Source organism: Bombus pascuorum, chromosome 9 (genome assembly GCF_905332965.1).
Source record: "Bombus pascuorum chromosome 9, iyBomPasc1.1, whole genome shotgun sequence".
NCBI lineage: Eukaryota > Metazoa > Arthropoda > Insecta > Hymenoptera > Apidae > Bombus > Bombus pascuorum.
The window spans coordinates 12721476-12741125 of NC_083496.1; the positions used below are offsets into that span (position 1 = coordinate 12721476).

Sequence of the window (19650 nt, forward strand, 5' to 3'; positions counted from 1 at the left end):
TACTGTGCCTGGCGCCGGAATATCGTTTTCCACGCTGAGATACCGTTGGATCGCTCTTTCCAACTCGCGACGCCTGTTTCTTTTTAAATCCTCTTTCGGCATTTTCCATCGACGCCCCACCAGTAATTTACGTGAATTAAGTAAAGTGTGCGGAATATTTTCAGATTCATGGAAACTTTTATTTGAGACAAAAGTGAAAAATAATAATTTGGAATAATGTATCGTTTTGACTTTATTATTGACTATTTTACTATTTTTATTTTATTTTATTTTATTTTATATTATTTTATTTTAATTATTTATAATAACATTCTGTGTTGAGATCAAATAAATCATTTTCAAACTGTTTTCTGTTTTGGCTAATTTTTTCATGTAATTATTTCAAAGTAACTTGTAGTCGAATAAAACAATGTATTATTTGAATAATTATGGGTAAAACATTTTATTCGAGTACTAATATCGAAGCCCAATTTCTTTCATGCAGATCGATGATTATAGCGATTTAATATATAAAGTAATAAATTAAATGAATTTGTTTTGTTCCTTCTATAATCCGTTTGTGAATAACTGTATTCATTCTCGTACTATCCTCTTATACTGCAAACTCAGTAATTTACTGTGTTTCGTAAGGATGCTTTATTTCTACAGTCTACTTTTAAAATATTCCAAAAATTCAATTTGATACTCACGAACTGTTCACTAAAAATATCTCATAATCAACGGATCGTTGAGACAAACCATTTTACGCTCTCTCGCAGATAAATTGCCACCGCGGATTCCATTATGCAATTACATTCTCGATGCTCTTTTTTGTTCGCCCAGGTACTTTTTAATTTTGTCTTTTCTGATAACAAGTCAAGAGGGAAATTTGAACGCGCACAATCGCCTTTCTTCTTCGTAACTCTTTCTCCCCATTGATGCAGCCAATGCAATCGGCATCAATTACTCTAGCTCGCGGCTCTGTGTCTTTGTGTCCAATTAAAACAGATACCGATCTCCGTTAATAATGAGCGTCGTTACGTATTTAACCATTTACTGGGGAGACGTTGTTCGCTGCATAATGCACTATGCCCTCAATAAGCACCTGCAGTATCGATTCACGGTCCGACGTTCCTGTCTACGGTAAACTCGCACGAAAGTCACACACATGAAGACTACTGTCGCGTGACTTGTACGTACAAGCACCGGGTGTAAATCGGCGACGTCTAGAACGCGGTAACCGGGTTACACCTCGAAGCAAACGACACGTCACTGCGACGAGATACGATTCTTATCCCTTTCGATTATCGTAATGTCGATTCAGTTCGTAAAGACCAATTCCTCTATTTGCAATCCTGTTTGGAACGAGCACCAATAGTTCACGTTTCGACAATCAACGTAATACTTACTGTCGAATGATTCATATGGTAAATAATATCGTGAAGCAGATTTTTCAATACCATTTGTTCTTCTGCTCAGTCTTACATCGTGATGAAATGGATACTGAATTCACTTTTTAATGATTAGCGTGGCATTTGATGTCGAACCCTTGACATAGTAAACAGTATTATCACATTTTTCGTTTTGGGAAATTGATTCGATTCTCTTGTTTTTATTATTTATAATAAGTTTTTTAAATATAATTTTCGATCTTTTTGTAGGTTACGATTATACTTGACGTACTTGACTCTGCTTTTGTAAGATGCTCAGTAATTAAAAAACAGAAATATTTAATTCTTTGTTAGTTATAATAAATATCCTTGAGTATTCTTCATACAGATACAAGTAAATATATTGCAGGTTAGAAGGATATTAGGTAACATGATCAAGATGAACGGTAAAATGTCTGATTAATGACGCTGACATATTTTATAATTAATTTAATTTATATCAAGGTTTTGTTACTCACTTCAATATTTCAATATGACTTCTGATTTGTAGTTTAAAAGTGTAGTTAGCATTTCTCTTGTTATCTCAATATCGTTATATTCATGTTCTCTGTAATATCCATATCATATATAAATATCCTTTTTCCTGCATATCTAAATAAGATCAAGATTCAGGAAGAATTATTACTATTTATACCAACTGGATAGAAGCACATAAATGTGAATCGATAATAATATCCATTTCTTTTTTACATAGAACAATAAACTTAAACGATAGAAAAATTCTTGAGGTGTAGCACATAACAAACGTAGAATACAAAATCAACCGAATTATATGCATAGAAACCAGATACGTTGCATACGTAAGTGCAACAACGTTCCGCCCAGATCAGTGTTTTGCATAGTACGAGACAAATTTGAAGTAGACACGTACATGCAGTTTATAGGATATGGCAACACGTATGATACAACTGGACAGAAGGTTATTTCACATGCAAAATTAAGTTAAAGATCTAGGATAATTTTTCACTTAAAACTTTATTTTTAAAAGAAAAGTCGAGTACATATAAATTCGACTAATTTTCGATTGGAGACAAGTATACAATCGATAATAGGTTACTATACTCGCGAAAATAAAATAACAAATGAAGAATAAAATCATAGCATTGACACAAAGGTATCAACTGCACCTATATACTAGATAAATTATTAGCTAAATATATTCAAATTCAAACTTCTAGAAATTTTATTTCACATTTTTAATCTATTTACACGTACCCACTTGTATCATTTCAGGAATTATTCAAATTTACATGTATCTCATACTTGATAAATTTTCCAACTCAATTTTCCCACAAACCTGAGTACCCAAATGAAAAAGTTGTATTTCAGATTTTCGATTTATTTTTGTATACACATAAAATAATCTTCAATCTAGTTGTACGATATTGCCACGTCCTGTATACACACATAGAATAATAGAAAATCATAGAAAGACCTGCCACATGTCGAGTTCGCTGATGACTATCCCGGGATCCACTTTCGAGTAGTAACAGCTAAAGTTCTGCCCTATGTTGGCGTACTGCCGGTAGAAAATACTGCAATTCAGCATTGGAGGGTATCCACAGCCTTTTACGTTGGGGAACAGCTTGGCCCCGGTGAAGTACCACTCGGAGTCGTTGCCCATGAGCCCTGCGAACTTCGCCTCGTTATCATCCTAGTCATCTCGTCCGACCGTCGACAGACATTTCCATCAATGAGAGGGTGAAAGTGGACATTGTTAGTAGAAAGTGTTTCTCTAGCGACAATATGGTCACTGACGTTCGAGAATTCGAGAGTTTGCAGATTCAAACGATAATAAATTTTGCTATTTCGTTAGTGGAACGTGTTGCACGATGGTTGTTAGGTTTTCATGGTTACAGTACTTGACCCTTTATTTTCTGCGGTCTTTCGTGACACTCCTCCGCGGGGTGGATCATTTCTGACATTTAGGAAGTAGGTCGAATTTCTACTGTCGTGCGGAATTGTTGTTTTATTACTCTTAAGTATGTTTTTGTAAGTTGGTTTTTTACCGTGTATATACGTATTTTGAAATACATCTGTTCGATGATTTGGTGCATTAAAAATATATATCTATATTAATCCAGATACAAAGAAGTTAAATTTTGATCATCTTTATGAAGATGTATTGTCATATAAAGATTACCATATACAATCTTAAAAAACCATATTGGCATTTAGAGCGATATAAAATTGCCTTCTAATATATATGAAATAGATTTTCAACAATTACTTTCTAAACACGAAACTAAATACTGCGTTAAGATGTTCCCATATAGCAGTCCCTTATGCCGACAGGTTGAAATAAACTGAGGAAAATGATAGACCAATCTTCCTCCAACGTTTATCGTTCTATTTTATTATAGAAACTAATGAAACTCTCTTGTAATCACGTTTTAAATATTCAACGCATTGAATCACCCTTCCATCGTACGGTACATTTTCCTATTAGCTTCGTGCTATATGAAATTTCTCCCCTTCCAATATTACTATTAAATTGATCATGTCAGAAATATCACTCGTATATTTTAGTGTTAAATTAGGTCATCCACATCACATTAATAATAAACATGTAGATGAAAACGGCACAGTACGTTGCCCTGTACCTGTAGGAAAGGGTTTCGGCAGTCCTGCTTCGTCGTCTTCGGCGAAGTCGTCGTCAAGGTCCTCGACGTAATCGTACTCCCTCAGGGAGCGTTCGTAACGCGGTTTTCCCATCATCATGCTGTCTTCGTCGTCCTCGACACCTCCTACCGCCCCGCCTCCCTCACCCTGTCCATCACTATCCTCGGACGTATTAGTCGGTAGCTTGTAGTTAACACGTATTTGCGTGCAATCGTACAGCTCTTTGGTGCAACCCTCTCTACAGGATGTCCATGAGCAGTTGCTCGTACCTGGACTCAACGGATCGTTCATGGACTTTCGTCGATTGAAGACACGAATTTTACGGGGACCAGACACGAAGAAACGAACTATTTTAACAGCAAAGAGTGATGCACGCCGAAAAAGTAATTCGATGCAATTTAGAAGTTTTAGAATCGAGGCTTTTGAGTGTGAGCCGTATTTTTAAGGAAGATTTTTGAAATTTAATCAGTATCGCAGTTACCATCAAGGGGCTATTGATGCACCGCAGATGTTTACACATTTATGGGAATTTTAAATTTATAAGAAAGTAAAAAATAAAAAAAAAATAAATAAATAAAAACTAAAAATAAGAAAATAAAATACCGTACTCCTGCCTAAAAGTTTGAAGAATACTAGGACTTCTAAAAAAAAATAACTTGTTCAAGTGAATAAAAATTCTACTCATAATATCGTTAATTTGTAGTGTTGCAATCATAATTGATAACGTTCTTATTTCTCAGAAAAATATGTGGAAGAGTTTGTTTCGTCTGAAACTAACTGTAATACTGTGAAACGTATCTTGCTCGAGAACATGGCTCACACCCAGAAGTAACGATTCGAAAAATTCTGTAATACCGGGATGTAAAAACCTTAGATCTTTGATTGATGAACTTATATGTATCCGTGGAGTAAGTGGAATCGAAGATCGAAGAATTTAACATGTGAATCAAAAAACTTGTGGAAGTGTTCATTTTTGAGGTAATAAATATTTGAGAACTGGGTAAGTATATATGAATCGTCGTATTGTGTGTAGTTTGCTGTTACTTTCACTTTGGATGATTTTGATAATTCTAGCTGGTTTGATACATCTGTATATTAGTCTATATCGTTTGAACGTATGAATTTATTGTATAAATTAAAATATTGAAGATAACTACGCAGATTTATTACATTTAATTACGAAAGGCTCTATGTAGCACAAAATTTAGTTACATATTTGATACTATTGAATATAGATATACGTAGATTATATTTATTCGATAAACATTGAGAAACTGGAAGCTATAAATTGATATTACGTAATAACATAATTAAAATAGAAAGGAAAGTACAAGTTACTAAGTTATATGTATATATATAATATATATTATAAATATAAATATAAATATATATTACTATATATATAACATATAATATATTATAAGTTACTAAGTACAAGTTATTACTTTAATATTTAGTTTAAAAATTTGTATCAATCAAAACATTAATTTAAAGATATTAAATATCTAGCACCAGCAAATTGAAACTCAAATACCAAGGAAACACTTTTTATTTGTGAGAAAAATAAAAACAGCAAACTACTTTTAGAACTTAGATATTCTTATCAATAAAAAGCATTGGATAAGTAATGGAACATTCACAATTTTTCGACGTGCATAGTGTCATACGAAGATATACCGAGAAATAAACGAAGACAAAGATAGTTGAAGGACACACATGGGATCATTATCTCAAAAACTGATCAAGTCTCGTATCAATCGTATGAAAGAGAATCAATAGACAAGGTGGAAAAAGGCGAAGTTGACCAGGGAGGAAAAATGCACGGTGACTTCCTCGAGATTCTCGAGTACAAGAAAATTGTAGTAAAGTTCTCAACTTAGTCCCTGAGGCAGGTTACGAAATCCTTGCCCTGACCTCGTCTTCCTCCTCGAAACTTTCGGGGAGAAAAGCTTCAGCAATGATGTAGTTGACATACCGGGTCACACTTTTGGATAACGCCCAACGTCCGGAGATTCCAGCTTAAAAAGCACAATTTTAATTCTTTTAAGGCGAGTTTCAGTTCGAAACAGATGCGAGGAATGGATGTAAACATCTTGAATTTTAGTTATCGACTGTTGGCAAGCTTTGATTAGTAAAATATAATTAAAAGCTTATTTTGTAAAATAATTTTACTGTAAAACGATAAATAAAAATTCAATGCAATATTTTTAGATTCTGTATACAATAGGACTAAGCTGTAATTCGAATATCAAACGAATTTTCAAATTATCAAAATTAAATAGTCCGGTCGTTTGTGGATTATTACGTTGCAAAGTTATTTGCGAGGTTGCGTGATGCAGAAATTTTAATTGTAACAACATGGTGCCGCAACAACGTCGGTGGTAATTCGTATTGTTAATTAACCGCAGTTGCAAGGCTGTTCTCGTATAGGGATGAATATAATTTAACTTCGTGCATTTTCTTCCCTGCGCAAATTTGCCACCGAGTTCGTGTTCTCGCTGAAATCCTATTACGACACATCAGCTACGCGTAATAATCTTAGCAGTACTTGTCGCTGACACTTGTTCAATTGCATATGAAGTATTTGTGTTGAATGAACAATGTTATCACTAAGTGACAAATATTTTGAGAATTAAGTTCCTTTGAAGTGACATTTAATCTATCAGTGAAATTATGTGTTCCATACAAAATTAGAATGGAATATTTAAATATTAAAATACGAAAGAGTATAGCAAAGTGTAATGATAATTAATTCTTATAAGGAAATAATTTAAATTTATAGTCATAATTTCATTTTAATTTAAATTTCAAATAGTCGTAAATTTTAAATGGAAATTGTTTTGTTTGAAACATGGATTCGTTTCTGCAATTTTCATGATAAATTAAGATAAATGCTTCTGACAAATGTGCATTCAAGGGATTTGCATATATGCACAGATAGATTTATAACTATATAAAATTTATACTAGAGATAATACAAAAAAGGAGATTATATAATGCAGTCAAAGTTCATATAACACGAACATAGATAGTAGAAATCTACGAGAAGTCCGAAAATACATTGAGGACATCTACAGAGAGAAAGAATGGAAACCACGACAATTAATAGAATATGAAATACCAACAGTAACCAACATGATGATATATTCCAGAGAAGCGAGACACATTCATATATAAATATCACCAATCTTGGGACAACTGAAAATTGCGTTTGGTGTATGTATATATATTTAGACTGCATGCAATACATGAAATCTGAAAGTAGAACAGTGTATCCTAAATACCTAAATAATGCACACTATGAGTACTTAAGTAAATTTATTTAACGCAGTAAAGAGTTGAAAACCTCAATCTATAATTATATTTATATTTATTATTCTATAGAGTTATATTTCACATTTCGCAATTGAATTAAATTATTCCACACACAAAGGAGAGCATCATTTTAATCACGATTTTAGGCAGTATTTCTTTTATAGATATATCATAATCGATTTCCATTCAATTTCCAAATTTAAAAATTGCGTTTGTTCGTTCTGTAGTTATTTAGTAAAATTAAAAAATTTGTTCTTTACTTATTATTATTTCTTACAGAAAATAAGAATATTACTAAGAATTATAGAAAAGGACAGATGGGATTAACAGAACAATTTAAAGAATCCTATTCTGGAATCCGTAACCCACCCTTCTATAATTTTTCTCTTCCGTTAAATGAAACGCAACAGCTAAGGCTCCTTAATTCAACTAATGTTGTCAGAAAAATTTTATAAAATATAAGTTAAAAATTATTAATTCCAAAAAGGATTCTATTGCATAACTGTAACAAATTTGATATTAAAATTAGGGATATTTCAAATATACGAATTATAACTGATTTTTCTTTTTAACATAAAACTATAAAATTATAAGACTGTAAGAGCTATGAGCAACGAAAGTCTATAACCTACAACATACAACTCATCGATTCACTAATAGTTTTAATAAATTATATTGTGTAATTTTGAAAAACAGGATTACGATTGGGTGGACATTATAATAATATTTGTAACAATTCCTCAAATGCCTTTCTTTCAGCCCCTTAACGGCGTCGCGTCGAAAACGAACAACTGCCGAGGGGAGAGATTTCGTTCTTTTGAGTGAAGCGAGTACAGGCTTTCCTGGTCGCCCTCTAATTAACGTCTAGACGTACCGCTGCAGAATTAAGCAAGGATGGAGTCCGCCGTGGATATCAATGCAAACGATCGCGACAAGAAATGAGGTAACAGATTGGACGCGCCGAATCACTTAGAACTTTGGTAAACGACGACGTTATCGATATATCGGCGTAATAACGCCGCTAAAGAGGTACTAGACGGAGACGAGGCTAAGATCGACGCAACTGGTGTCTTTATATTCACAGCATTCAAGTCGGTCTTAAGCAATCCGAACATGTGCCCGCCCCTATGCCTACACTCTGTGTATTCCCTCTTTCGTCACCCTTCTGCTTACACTTTAGGTCTTCTGTCGAATGCCAGCGGCCGTAAGCGGCTGGTATTCTCCAACGATCGAATGCTTCGACGTTTGCTTTTTCATGCATATGTGTGTATACACGTTATATGGATTATGTATAACTGCAGGGAAAACAAAAAATTTTTCCTTTAAATGCAGTCGATACACGGATTACGTAATTTAGTTTCTATTGTAGAAACAGAATGTGTATTTTTTAATACAAATATTTAAAAAAGTACCTACTCGTATTTAATTTAGAAAATTCTCCAGACTAATGTTATCAGGCTTCTTTTGTTTTCCTTTAAGCAATATATTGATATTTCCTAAGACGAATGTATTCGATAGCCCGTTTAGAAATTCAATTAAAATAGAATTTGCTGATTATTTTTTAGGTATTGTCATATTTGAATTGTTATGTTACTATCTATTACTATTGTAATCGTAATTTTATTATCACTAGCCGAGGTTCATTAACATTTTCAACAAATTTCACGTATATATATTTATCCAAAGACTAATTGTATCGTGTCCAAAAATTATCAGATAGGTGAGAACTAATGTTTTCCTAAACCTTGTGTTAGGTGCGTGATATAATATAGCAATAATTGATCGTATATTCTATAACGATAAAATATTAAATGCGTCAAGACAGTTGTGCGTTTCCAATGGCCATCAGTAGCATTCTTCGTAAATATCCAACGAATTATTTACAGAAACGTCGAAACTTTCATGTTATTGGAACATTTCTATTCTTTCGTGACAAAACGAATTTCCCTATACGGAAAATCAACGATTTTTGCCTGACAACTGATCACAAATATAATTTCTCGTCTATAACTGCCAAAATCGATACGTATAGTTACAAAAATATTGTCTAGAAGAATTATGATTGTCACTATCACCTTGCATGGTTTTTTATCGTATTCGTGGAATTGATTGACGTTGAACGTGCAACTGACCGTCCCATGACAACCGCTACAAGCGTTTCACAGTTCAGAAAGCTACCCCATCCTATCAACCCTTCCTGCCTCTCGTTTTAACCCTTCTGTTTAAATCTTGTTTCCATGAAAATCAACACCACAATGCCTGCCGGAAATATCGATGGAAACTAGGCCTTCGAGGTGGTCGAATTTAAATGGGGTCGCGAAAAACGTCGATACCTTTTTACGTTCTCCCTTACTCTACGTAAATAATATTAATGCTCGTCGTTATTGTTCCTCATTACCATACAACATGCGATCGTAATTTGTCGATAGTTCCCATTTCACGATCATTTATTATTGTATAAAACATATTTACATGAAACTCTCATCCGATGAATTCTTCTTTTTTTTTTTTAATATATATGTATACTCTTCGTTATTATTTGTTCTTTTTTTAAAATCAGGTAGGCGGTGTAACGATGTAAATCAATAAGCTACTATGATGGTTATAAAGGCATATTAAAGCGACACGAGTTTGTAAACGGTTATGAAAGTAATATCTAAATGTGGTGCGCAAGATATTAAACATTCGCAATCGAAATGAGTAATCGTTCTGCAGCAGAATTATCGATAGATATCTCGTTGCATAAATAGCGCTACGATAACCATTTGTCAATATGAATAAATAGATATCGTAGGGGGAATGTAATATTTCTGGAGATGCCTATTTTATATTCTATATCTGTACATTTTTATGAGAAAGAAGAAAGAAAGTTCAATTTTATGAGATTTTTTTGCTTCTCGAAAAACATGAGAGGAGTCCTCGGGAAATATTAGAGTATATCTCTGCTGGTTTTTACGTTTCAAATATGTACATATTCGCATGAATCAATTGTTTGGGGAGATTTGGTTGCGTACTATTTAACTATTACGGGAGATTCGCGTTTATTCATGATATTTCCCAGTGACATGTGTAGACATTACGACGTCGGAAAAATGTGGGAAAATATGTTGAAAAAATCTGGTATAGTAAGTAAATTCATTGAATCTCTGAATCATTCTCCAAATGGACAGAAACTATGGAAATTTATTTGCAGTGAACAATTTTGAGTACTGAAAATTAAATACTTTGATAAATATCAAGAAACAGATATAATCGATAATAAAATCTTGAATAAAATAAAAACTGACGCATTTTATATTTTAATTCTCATAAAATAAAAATAGGAATGTGTTATTGCTTTTACAAATATAATGCAAGCCGACGAAAAATCATCGTGTCAATGAAACAAGTGTAATTCGAACGCCACGACGCCCTTTTGGAAGATGTCATACCGTTTATGCGCATATTTTTATCTTTCTTAAATAATGAACAGAAGGCAAAGGTCTCTCGGCCGCGAATCTGAACTGTCCCGTTTGAATATTAAATTAAATGTCATTGCCTCCGATCCGTGATCTGATATGTAATATTAAATTCGTCGTGCAAACCGTCGAAAGACTGTCTATCAAAACAGCTCTCGTTATTCGACTTGGCTGGAAATAGTTTTCTCAATCATTCATGCAAATCGTATATTCCGATGGTGACCCTATTTCGTGAATTAGGACGAATCGATTTATACATTCCGCAGTTCCTTTCACACATATCCCGGCATTCCTACGATTAGAACAAAATATTACACGTATACCAACGTTTCGAAATTTTTATTTATTTATGAATTTATTTATGAATATGGATGGAAAACTTCCCGAAAAAGGGCTATAGGACAAAATGACGACTTGAATAAATTGAGTCTTCTAGACAAGTACTAGTTCTAATTTTTTAGTATTCGTTATGTTTGAATTGATAACTATGTATTAGACCGCAAATTTTTATGCAACTTATAAAAAATTTAAAATCTAAGAATTTTAAAAACAATATGCAGCGATATATAAAATATCCAGGATAGAATATTCATTGTAATATTTCGTAAGTGAAACATTCTTTTTGTATTTACAGAATAAATAAATATTTCATAATATCTAATTCAACTATTTGACTGAAAAACACAGTCGAGATCTATTACATCAAATTTTATTGAAGATTGCAAAATAACTGAGATCATATTGGAATATCAATTGTTGCAATATTTGGGAAATATTTCTCGCGAGTAGTCATTAAATAATTTAAAGAATTAATAAAGGGGCTAAAGTTTTGACGTGATAGACTGACTAAGTTAGTTAATCAACTTGCAAAAGATGATAGAATTAAATAATGCAGTACTTATTAGACAATTTAATATTTATCAAACAGATTTATTGTAAGTCTCTTTTTTAGAAAGTTCTCGCTTGGTAAATTGAACATGAACACTTTAAATAGACGTTGAAAGACAGAGTTCATAAAAGCTAAATTTAAAAGACGTACCTGACTGATTGATTAAGAGATGTTCAGTTTCCAATTAGAACACTGTAGATTGGATTATTCGGAAATTAATTGCGAACTCTGCAACCTTGTTTTTGTAGAATTGTGTAGGAAGTTACAATCGATGCTGCTTCCATTGAAGGTTTTAAGGAACGTTCTACGTTGTTGATTTCGTTAATTAATTTATCGGCTGATGTTGTCCATTAATCAAACAATCGTTGGTTAAATGTTTCATAAAGGATTAATGAAGTTACAATCGATACTGATGAACAGAAATATTCCGAATTTGACATATGTCAATAAAAGGTTACATATTTTATGAGAAGTCGTAGAAAATCCATTATCTTTTAAATATATTATTGCATTCTTTATGTTACATTTTCCCTTGAACTTGATGTAATTTTAATCAATGACCATGATATAAACCTTAGATTTTAGACATTGGAATAATATTTTTCAAATATTTCCTAAATTGAAAGCGATGGAATATCTAATTCAAGTTACTTTGACCGGTAAGAATGTAATAAAAGCACATTTTTTAATTAAAATCCAAGATTTTTATTATCATATTAAAATAATATTTGTGGAATATTTCCTAAATCCTTTAGATAATAAAATATCTCAAATTTTACTATCGTATAGTTTTATATAAAACTCTCTAACTATTATAATATATCTCGTACATATATTGCTATTTTCACGAGTGTTTTTGCGAAATGTGAAATATACAATTGTATAGAAGACAATTTTTCCTAAATCTTTACGTCAACTGTGCATCCTTGTTTCAACGAGTATATGTACCGTATATCGTTAATACTCATTCACTGCTAAATGTACTCCAAAGACGTACTTACATACAGTTACATGATGCTTAATCAATCTCACGCGATGATCACACTATGGAACACATAGAAGAGAAATTATCGAGAAAGTATGAGAGAGTAGAAAAATAGGAGTATAGAGACGAACATACTTCGTGTCATCACAGGCGTGGCTTTATATAGATCAAAGAGATTGGAAGGAAGGAACGTATCAAATAGTTCAAGAAGGAATTATTTACTTATATACTTTAAACGATGAAGTACGCCTACGATAAAAGTCGATGAACGTTTAATTATGATAATGGAGTGTCCTGCTACAATTAATGAAATTTGTCGAAGGTACGATAAAAAAAAAATAAAAAGATGTTTAAATGATTGAATTAAATTTAAAATAATGAAAGTGAAGAAAAAGATACAAAGAAACGATAAGAATATTTCGTTAAAAATTTTAGAAACCGTCTATCAAATTCGAAGTTAATTTAAATATGATTTGTTGAAAAATTGAAATGAAAAATGAAAATAAGTAGATAATCATTAAATTAAATCAAATATAACATTTTCTCACCTAGTGTACAAATAAATAAATTACATAATATAAAATAAGAATTACTCTTAACATTAGAATAAAAGTGCTTATTCAAGAACTAAATTTCAGGATAAACTCAGAGGTTCATAGAATACGTATCTCAACTAAACTCGAATCTACATCCGATATTAATTCACACTTATAGAACTTCCAATACAACTACCAAGAAACTAGAGACAAAGTTCGATATTAAATCCAAAACCAATTTCCAATTAAACACATAACTTATATACGTCATCTTTGCTATTTACTTTTCAAAAAGAAAAGTCCAGATATATATCAAACTATGATATTACTAGACTATTCCAACTTGAGCGAATCATACACAAAACCCAACACACTGAAACAACTCCAGGACCGTTGAAACTCAGGGCTCTAAACCGATCGATCTAAAACTTTGTAATCATTCGAGGGATAAAAGAGAAAAGTGACTTCCAAGAGAAAAATTGTGTTAGAAAAGAGGATTCTTCACATGCAACAACACAACAAAAGCGATCACCGATCGGACGAAAGAATTTGGTGAAGGGTGCCGATTGTTCACCTCTCCTGGACTCAACGTCGATGGTGACACACTCGGCTGGCCGAGTGTCGAACTGCATGAAGATGGTGGTGAAGGCGGGGTCGATGACGAAGGGGACCAAGAAGAGGAAGGCAAAGAGGCTGAAGGTGCTGAGGAGGATGAAGAACGCGGTCGTGTAGAACAGCAGCTTCTGCAGGAACGTCTGCTTCTCCTTTTCCTCCGCCATTTCGGAGAACAAACGGCAGTGCTCGTTTCAGGGGTGCACCTAGTTGACGTCGTCGTGTTCGTCGTCCTCGGCGTGCTCGCTGCTCGTCGTCACGTTCGACGTCGATGAGGCGAAACGATCTGCGGATTCGTCTCGAATTTCACCACTTTGCTTTTGTATCGCGTTTCGAGAGATCGAGCTTTCTCTTATAGACGCTTTCTCCGCGGATTGAACGGGCTTATAGATTTAGAACCGAGTTTGTTGAAAGCAAACAAGTCGAGGGTTCTTATGGTTGGTTGAATATTTTGACAGAGAGTTACTTCCAGCTGTCTTGTTGGGCACTTGTACGTTCAAGAGTGGAAGTTTAAGCGCATAGAATCTCTAAGATAGATTTAATTTTTTTCTAAGATAAGATTTCCCTTCATCGTATTGGATAATTATTAGTGAAAAATAGTCAAGGTAGCCATCAAGTTTCAAGATAGTCTGCTTCGTTTGAGCAGTCTCTCAGATATGTTTCATCTTGATCTAATTCCGGAATTCTATTGCAAAGTCTTAAATGTCATTAAGTATCGTGAAGTTTGAACGTTTGAATGAAGCTATTTATAATATACTATATATAATACATCTATAGAATTTCTTGAGTTATGGCAGATTGTAAATAGCTAATCACTTTCTTATTTAATGGATGTTAAGGTATAATATTTGACAGCAAGGTCAGAGTTTTAGATAAAGGTTCCCCGAAATCTTTTAGACTTTCTATTCTCAAATTGGATTTAAGAAATCTCAAGAGACACAACGAGGATCCTAAAGTAATGTCTGTTGTGACTTTACGCTCTGTCAACGCACAAGTTTGCTCCTATATTTGTGGTATCGATGTTGACGAAGTTTCAAGAAAACGAAGTTTTCTACATCGAGATTCAATAAATCTCCCCGAAAGCTATGCGATTCTTGGAACGGTATCGATTACGTTCTCAGGATCTTATGATCCGCTTTAACCGCATATACCAACATTTCGAAGCACAATGTTTCCATTCTAGATATTCCTAACAGAAGTTATGCAAATCGAAAAAGAATATTCAGCAATAATAGCAATTGATAATGTTAATTTCCACTACCTTTTTGTAAAAACATGCCACAGATGATTTTCGAGGCTTCGAGAGGAATAGTTTTATTAACAAATTTTAATAAAATTTTGAACTATACAGATTTTTAAAACAGAAGTTGCAGATAAAAATGTTGGTTCCTAAATTTTACTAGTTTCTAAAACAAAGAAAAATACTTTGATAATTAAGCTACTTTCACAATGTTTTTGTGTAATTTTAGGTCCAAATTTTGATAGAAAACCAGCGAAATTCACGGGACAACGTAATAAAAAGTAACGAAATGTAAATACACATTGAAATGCGTTTTCTGAAGCTTTTCAATATTTACGGTCATTTCTTCAGTGACAAAGCAATATCTTGGTCTTTATTATCTTGTAAATAAGACGAAGCCTTAGCTATTCGGATCCTGAACTATCGTTCACGATGCCATCCATTCATTTATCCAAGAGGCACGTGCCAATTTCATAGCATTACGCGTAAGATATTTCCATGACAATGAACCAACAATGCAATACGCGAGCTACGAACTTTCCATTCACGTCTTCCTGTAATTGAGCCGACGAATAATTCTATTTGGATCCATCTGCATTCGAAACTTTTACGGTATTTCATCTACGAAGCATTGCTTTGACTTTTTGGGGAAGTTTGCTTCGCGTTGACAGCGTTCAACCGAGCACCATCGCTCTTTGAGTGACCGAATTACACTGGGAAAACTATCGCGTCATTCCAGAAAAAAATATTTCGTGATCCGATTGTTTGAACTTTCTGCTAGTACAGAACGTAAAAGTAAATATGTGGATTGTACTGTTTGATTTTAAGCTTAAATTTGAGAGCTGTAGTTTACATTGATCAAAAAAGTGTTACACATCACTCGAGAAAACGGTGCATATACTATTTAATAAAATAATATTTCTAGAAAAATATATTACCTCTGAATTTCCCTTAAATTTCCCTATTTTTCCAATAAACCTATATTTTTCGATAACTCGCGTTAAATAAATTTCTTCAAAGGAAAGACCAAACTTTTTATGAAAATCGAAGTCTTCGACTTAACACAAACATAGAGATAAAGTAATCGATGCGATTTACACTTTAATAAGTCGCTCCTAACCTAAGAAACTTTTTTTGCGAAATTTTTCTACGAAAAAGAAAGTGAGTCAGATGTCGCGCTCTCGTGTTCCGTAAATTATGGAACACTGGCTGCTGTTTATTGGATTTTAAGCGTTTTGCCTATCACTAAACTCAGTGGCGGGCGTAGCCTGCCCTTGAAGCTTTCGATAAACGCCCATATCGCGCAAGCTCCTTTTAATAAATCCGAGGAAACGAATATAACTAAACGCACGATCGTGCATTGTCTTCTCCCTATCCTTTCTTTTTACTTGTCTCTACAAGACTGGTAACGGAACTTTAACTACACTCGACGCTTCCGCGCACTTTAGGCCGCAAACTACGGATTTGTTTTATTGGATTGCCCCGATTCACGGAGCGCCAGTATTATAGAGATAAAACTTAGTGCCGAGCTTTGTGTGGCATAGTGTCTTCCGCCGTGTAGTTTCTGCCACCATCTGCTTTTCCCGCAATTAAATGGGATAAGTATTATCTCGACTTTTACGTTAATCATTATTTATAAACTTTCAGATTGTGATGGTAAAGAATGATGACAAATGATAGCAAGGTTTTGAAGGAACGACAATTAAAATAAAGTAACGAAGAATAATTGATTAAGTAACAGATTAACGAAAGCCAGGGTGAATTTTTTACTTGCAAAATGCAAAATTTCAAGTTGTTGCAATTTTTTGAGTTCATTAGATTGGCTTGTTTAGTACTTACGTACTCCTGATCTCCCATGGAAGAGTTTGTTTTTTTAAGCCTTGAATACACGGTTTGTTTACTTCCTCGCTAAATGACAATTTATCACTTACACCTGTTACTAATTAGTCGCCTATATAAACCTTTTAAAAAATGTCTAAACCGTTCTTGCATTGCGCAGAAATAAAAACGAGGCCTCTATGTTGTTGCACGTAGAAAAGGAACATAGAAAAATCTTACGTTAGAAAAAAGAGTAGGTTCATGATTTTGTAAATCGTATTTTCCCTCCTTTGGCGTGCATTTTCGGCCCGCAATGCAAAGAAACTAGATTTCACGGCCACAAAGTGCTCTGTGTTCCTTTATTGACTCGACGAGTCTCGTGCCGAGAAGTTACGTCAGAGAAAGCTTAAGCTAGACACAGAAAAAGCTCAAAGGAGTGTTTTGTGTAAAATCATCCTCATTGGTCCTTTGTAATTTTACATTTTTTCTCATTTTTATATCATCTTGCAAGTGAAAAAGACAATTTCAGCTTATATTTATATCTCCTACAACTTTTTACCCGCTACACTTATTACGCAAACGCATTATTATTCTAATGTTCTGTTGACACTGAAACTCAAATATCAATCAAGTATCAAAAATTTAGCAACACCTTTTCTGAATACGATAAAAACAGCTTTCACGGTGAATAAAATCCTATTCATCACCCAAACGTACGCACTTATTACTTTATTCAAACTATAATTCGATTTTAATTTTTTCCTTGAAATACGAAAGGATCAATTAAAATGTAATACCGAAACACTTTATGATCTTTCCTTTTTCAATGTTTCCAAATTTCTGTTCAAAGTATCAAAAATATTGAATTTAAAAAGCTCTTTATTTTCAATTTATGAGGAAATCGTTTCTATAAATTTTGCAATCTATGGTGCGATTCAGAGCAGTTCGAATTACGACAAGCTCGTTCTCCGCCCCGAATGATCAAATTGTCCCACTGCAACCCCTTCACGACAAAGGGGCGAGCCGTGTAAGAGGGTAGAGAGGAGAACGCTTTGCATTTACAGAGCCACTTGACGTAAATCAACACGCTCCGCATTAAGTGTCCACGTTGATTACGTGGCCGCGTCCGTACGAAAGGAAGTATCCAATCTGCAAGAAGCTGCGCCAGTGCCTGCAAATGGAAGCAGCCAGGCCTGCCTCGTTAACCAGCAATTAGTATATGCTTGGGTGTGCTTTTAAATCCGCGACTTCGTCCTCGTCCGCGTATCAGCATGCCCCTCGGTTGGCCTTTCTCAATGGAGGATCTCGAGAATCCTTTTCAATGACAGAAGAAACGTAATTGAAAGTGTACTAGAGATTCGACTCTCTTGATTTCCATGAAAAATATCGGACTTGTATATTTCTGAGTACATCCGAAGAAGCTACGAGTGAAAACAATTTCGCAACGTTTTTTTCAGTCGACCAGGTTCACCCTTTTCACGTGCTACCGGGGATCCTCTCTAGGGAGATTCTAGCAACATTCACTCCATGGATCCTATCGTTCGAAACTGGGCCAACCGAGTTCTTAAAGAAATCACGTCTTTTCATTTTTATTAAAAGTTTCTATTGTAGATGCTTATGTCACTTGTAAGAATAAATGAGATAATTCGACACTGTACGAATTGTAACAAAGAAACGGAAGAAGACACTTTAGAATTACAGAACGCGGAGTAATAACCGAGTCTCGGTCTGAATTGTGACTACCACCCCCTGACCCATCCATTCGCGAAGCAGCTCCTGAAGGCGCGTCCTACCCGTGCGTGAAAAAGCTCACAGACTCAGACGAGACAACTTAAGAGAAAGCTCGATTGTTTCCGCAACGAAAGGAAGGGAACGGTACCCCCTATGAAGAAGAAGAGAAATCGTCGGGGCTCTGCGCCCTCTTCCTGTGCCCCCGCATCCTGTCCCACCTCCTCCTCTTCCCGCGTTCTTTGCTCACTGGCCTTTTCCTCCCTCCCCGTCGCTTTCCTCGCCTACTTCGCGGCACTATGTCACACTGTCCACCCCCGTGTACATTTGTCGCGCGATCTCGCGAACCACCGCGCCTCGATCGAACCAAGAACCCGCTGTTTCCGTCGAAGCACAGCGAGGTCAGGTAACCAAAGAGAACTCTGACTAATAACTTTCAGTCCACTAATCGTGGCTGCCACCTCATGGTCGCCGTTCTTTTTTTGTTTCTCTCGTTCCCTTCTCGTTTCTGTTTTATCGTACGATCTCGATGGTCGACACGAAGTGTTCCGTCGATCGTCTCGTATCTCTCGGTTAACCTCGAGCTGCCATTCGAGCTTCCATCGGCGAGGCTCACACGACACGGTGGAATATGATATAACCGCGGGAAATTTTCGTCCTGGCCGCGGCGCCGACGGATGCCGGGCTACTGCAGTCGGTAGAGCTTTTGGGCGAGCTTATTTTCGAGCGATGCTAGCGCCACAGTGGCATCTGGTGGCATCGACCGCCGCCACCGCCGCCACCACCGTCGACGCCGCCAACCGACGCTCAACATCGACACTAGGGCGTCCCTTGACTAGGTTTCGCCTCATCTTCTACGCCTTCCTGCTTCTTGTTTCACGACCTTCCGTTTTCAGTCCTTCTTTCTCTCGTTCCTTCTTTCCTTTGCATTTGCACGTATACCTTTTTTCTTAGCATATCTGCGATCGACAACTTCATGATTTAATTAGATATGGTTCTTTTGCGATATAATTCCAC

At 34.9% G+C, this 19650-nt stretch overlaps 1 protein-coding gene across 1 annotated transcript in view; it reads right to left on the reverse strand.

Annotated features, from left to right (window-relative positions):
* The window catches only part of LOC132910993 (protein tipE), a 39099-nt gene extending 19725 nt beyond the window's left edge, over positions 1 to 19374 (reverse strand). Inside the window, exons 1-4 of the mRNA XM_060967256.1 lie at positions 18785 to 19374; positions 13810 to 14133; positions 4034 to 4321; positions 2866 to 3059 (exon numbers count right to left, since the gene is read on the reverse strand). Of these exons, the coding sequence (XP_060823239.1) occupies positions 2866 to 3059; positions 4034 to 4321; positions 13810 to 14014 (687 nt within the window). The 5' untranslated portion in view covers positions 14015 to 14133; positions 18785 to 19374. The remainder of the gene's footprint in view (positions 1 to 2865; positions 3060 to 4033; positions 4322 to 13809; positions 14134 to 18784) is intronic.
* Positions 19375 to 19650: the final 276 nt, after the last annotated feature.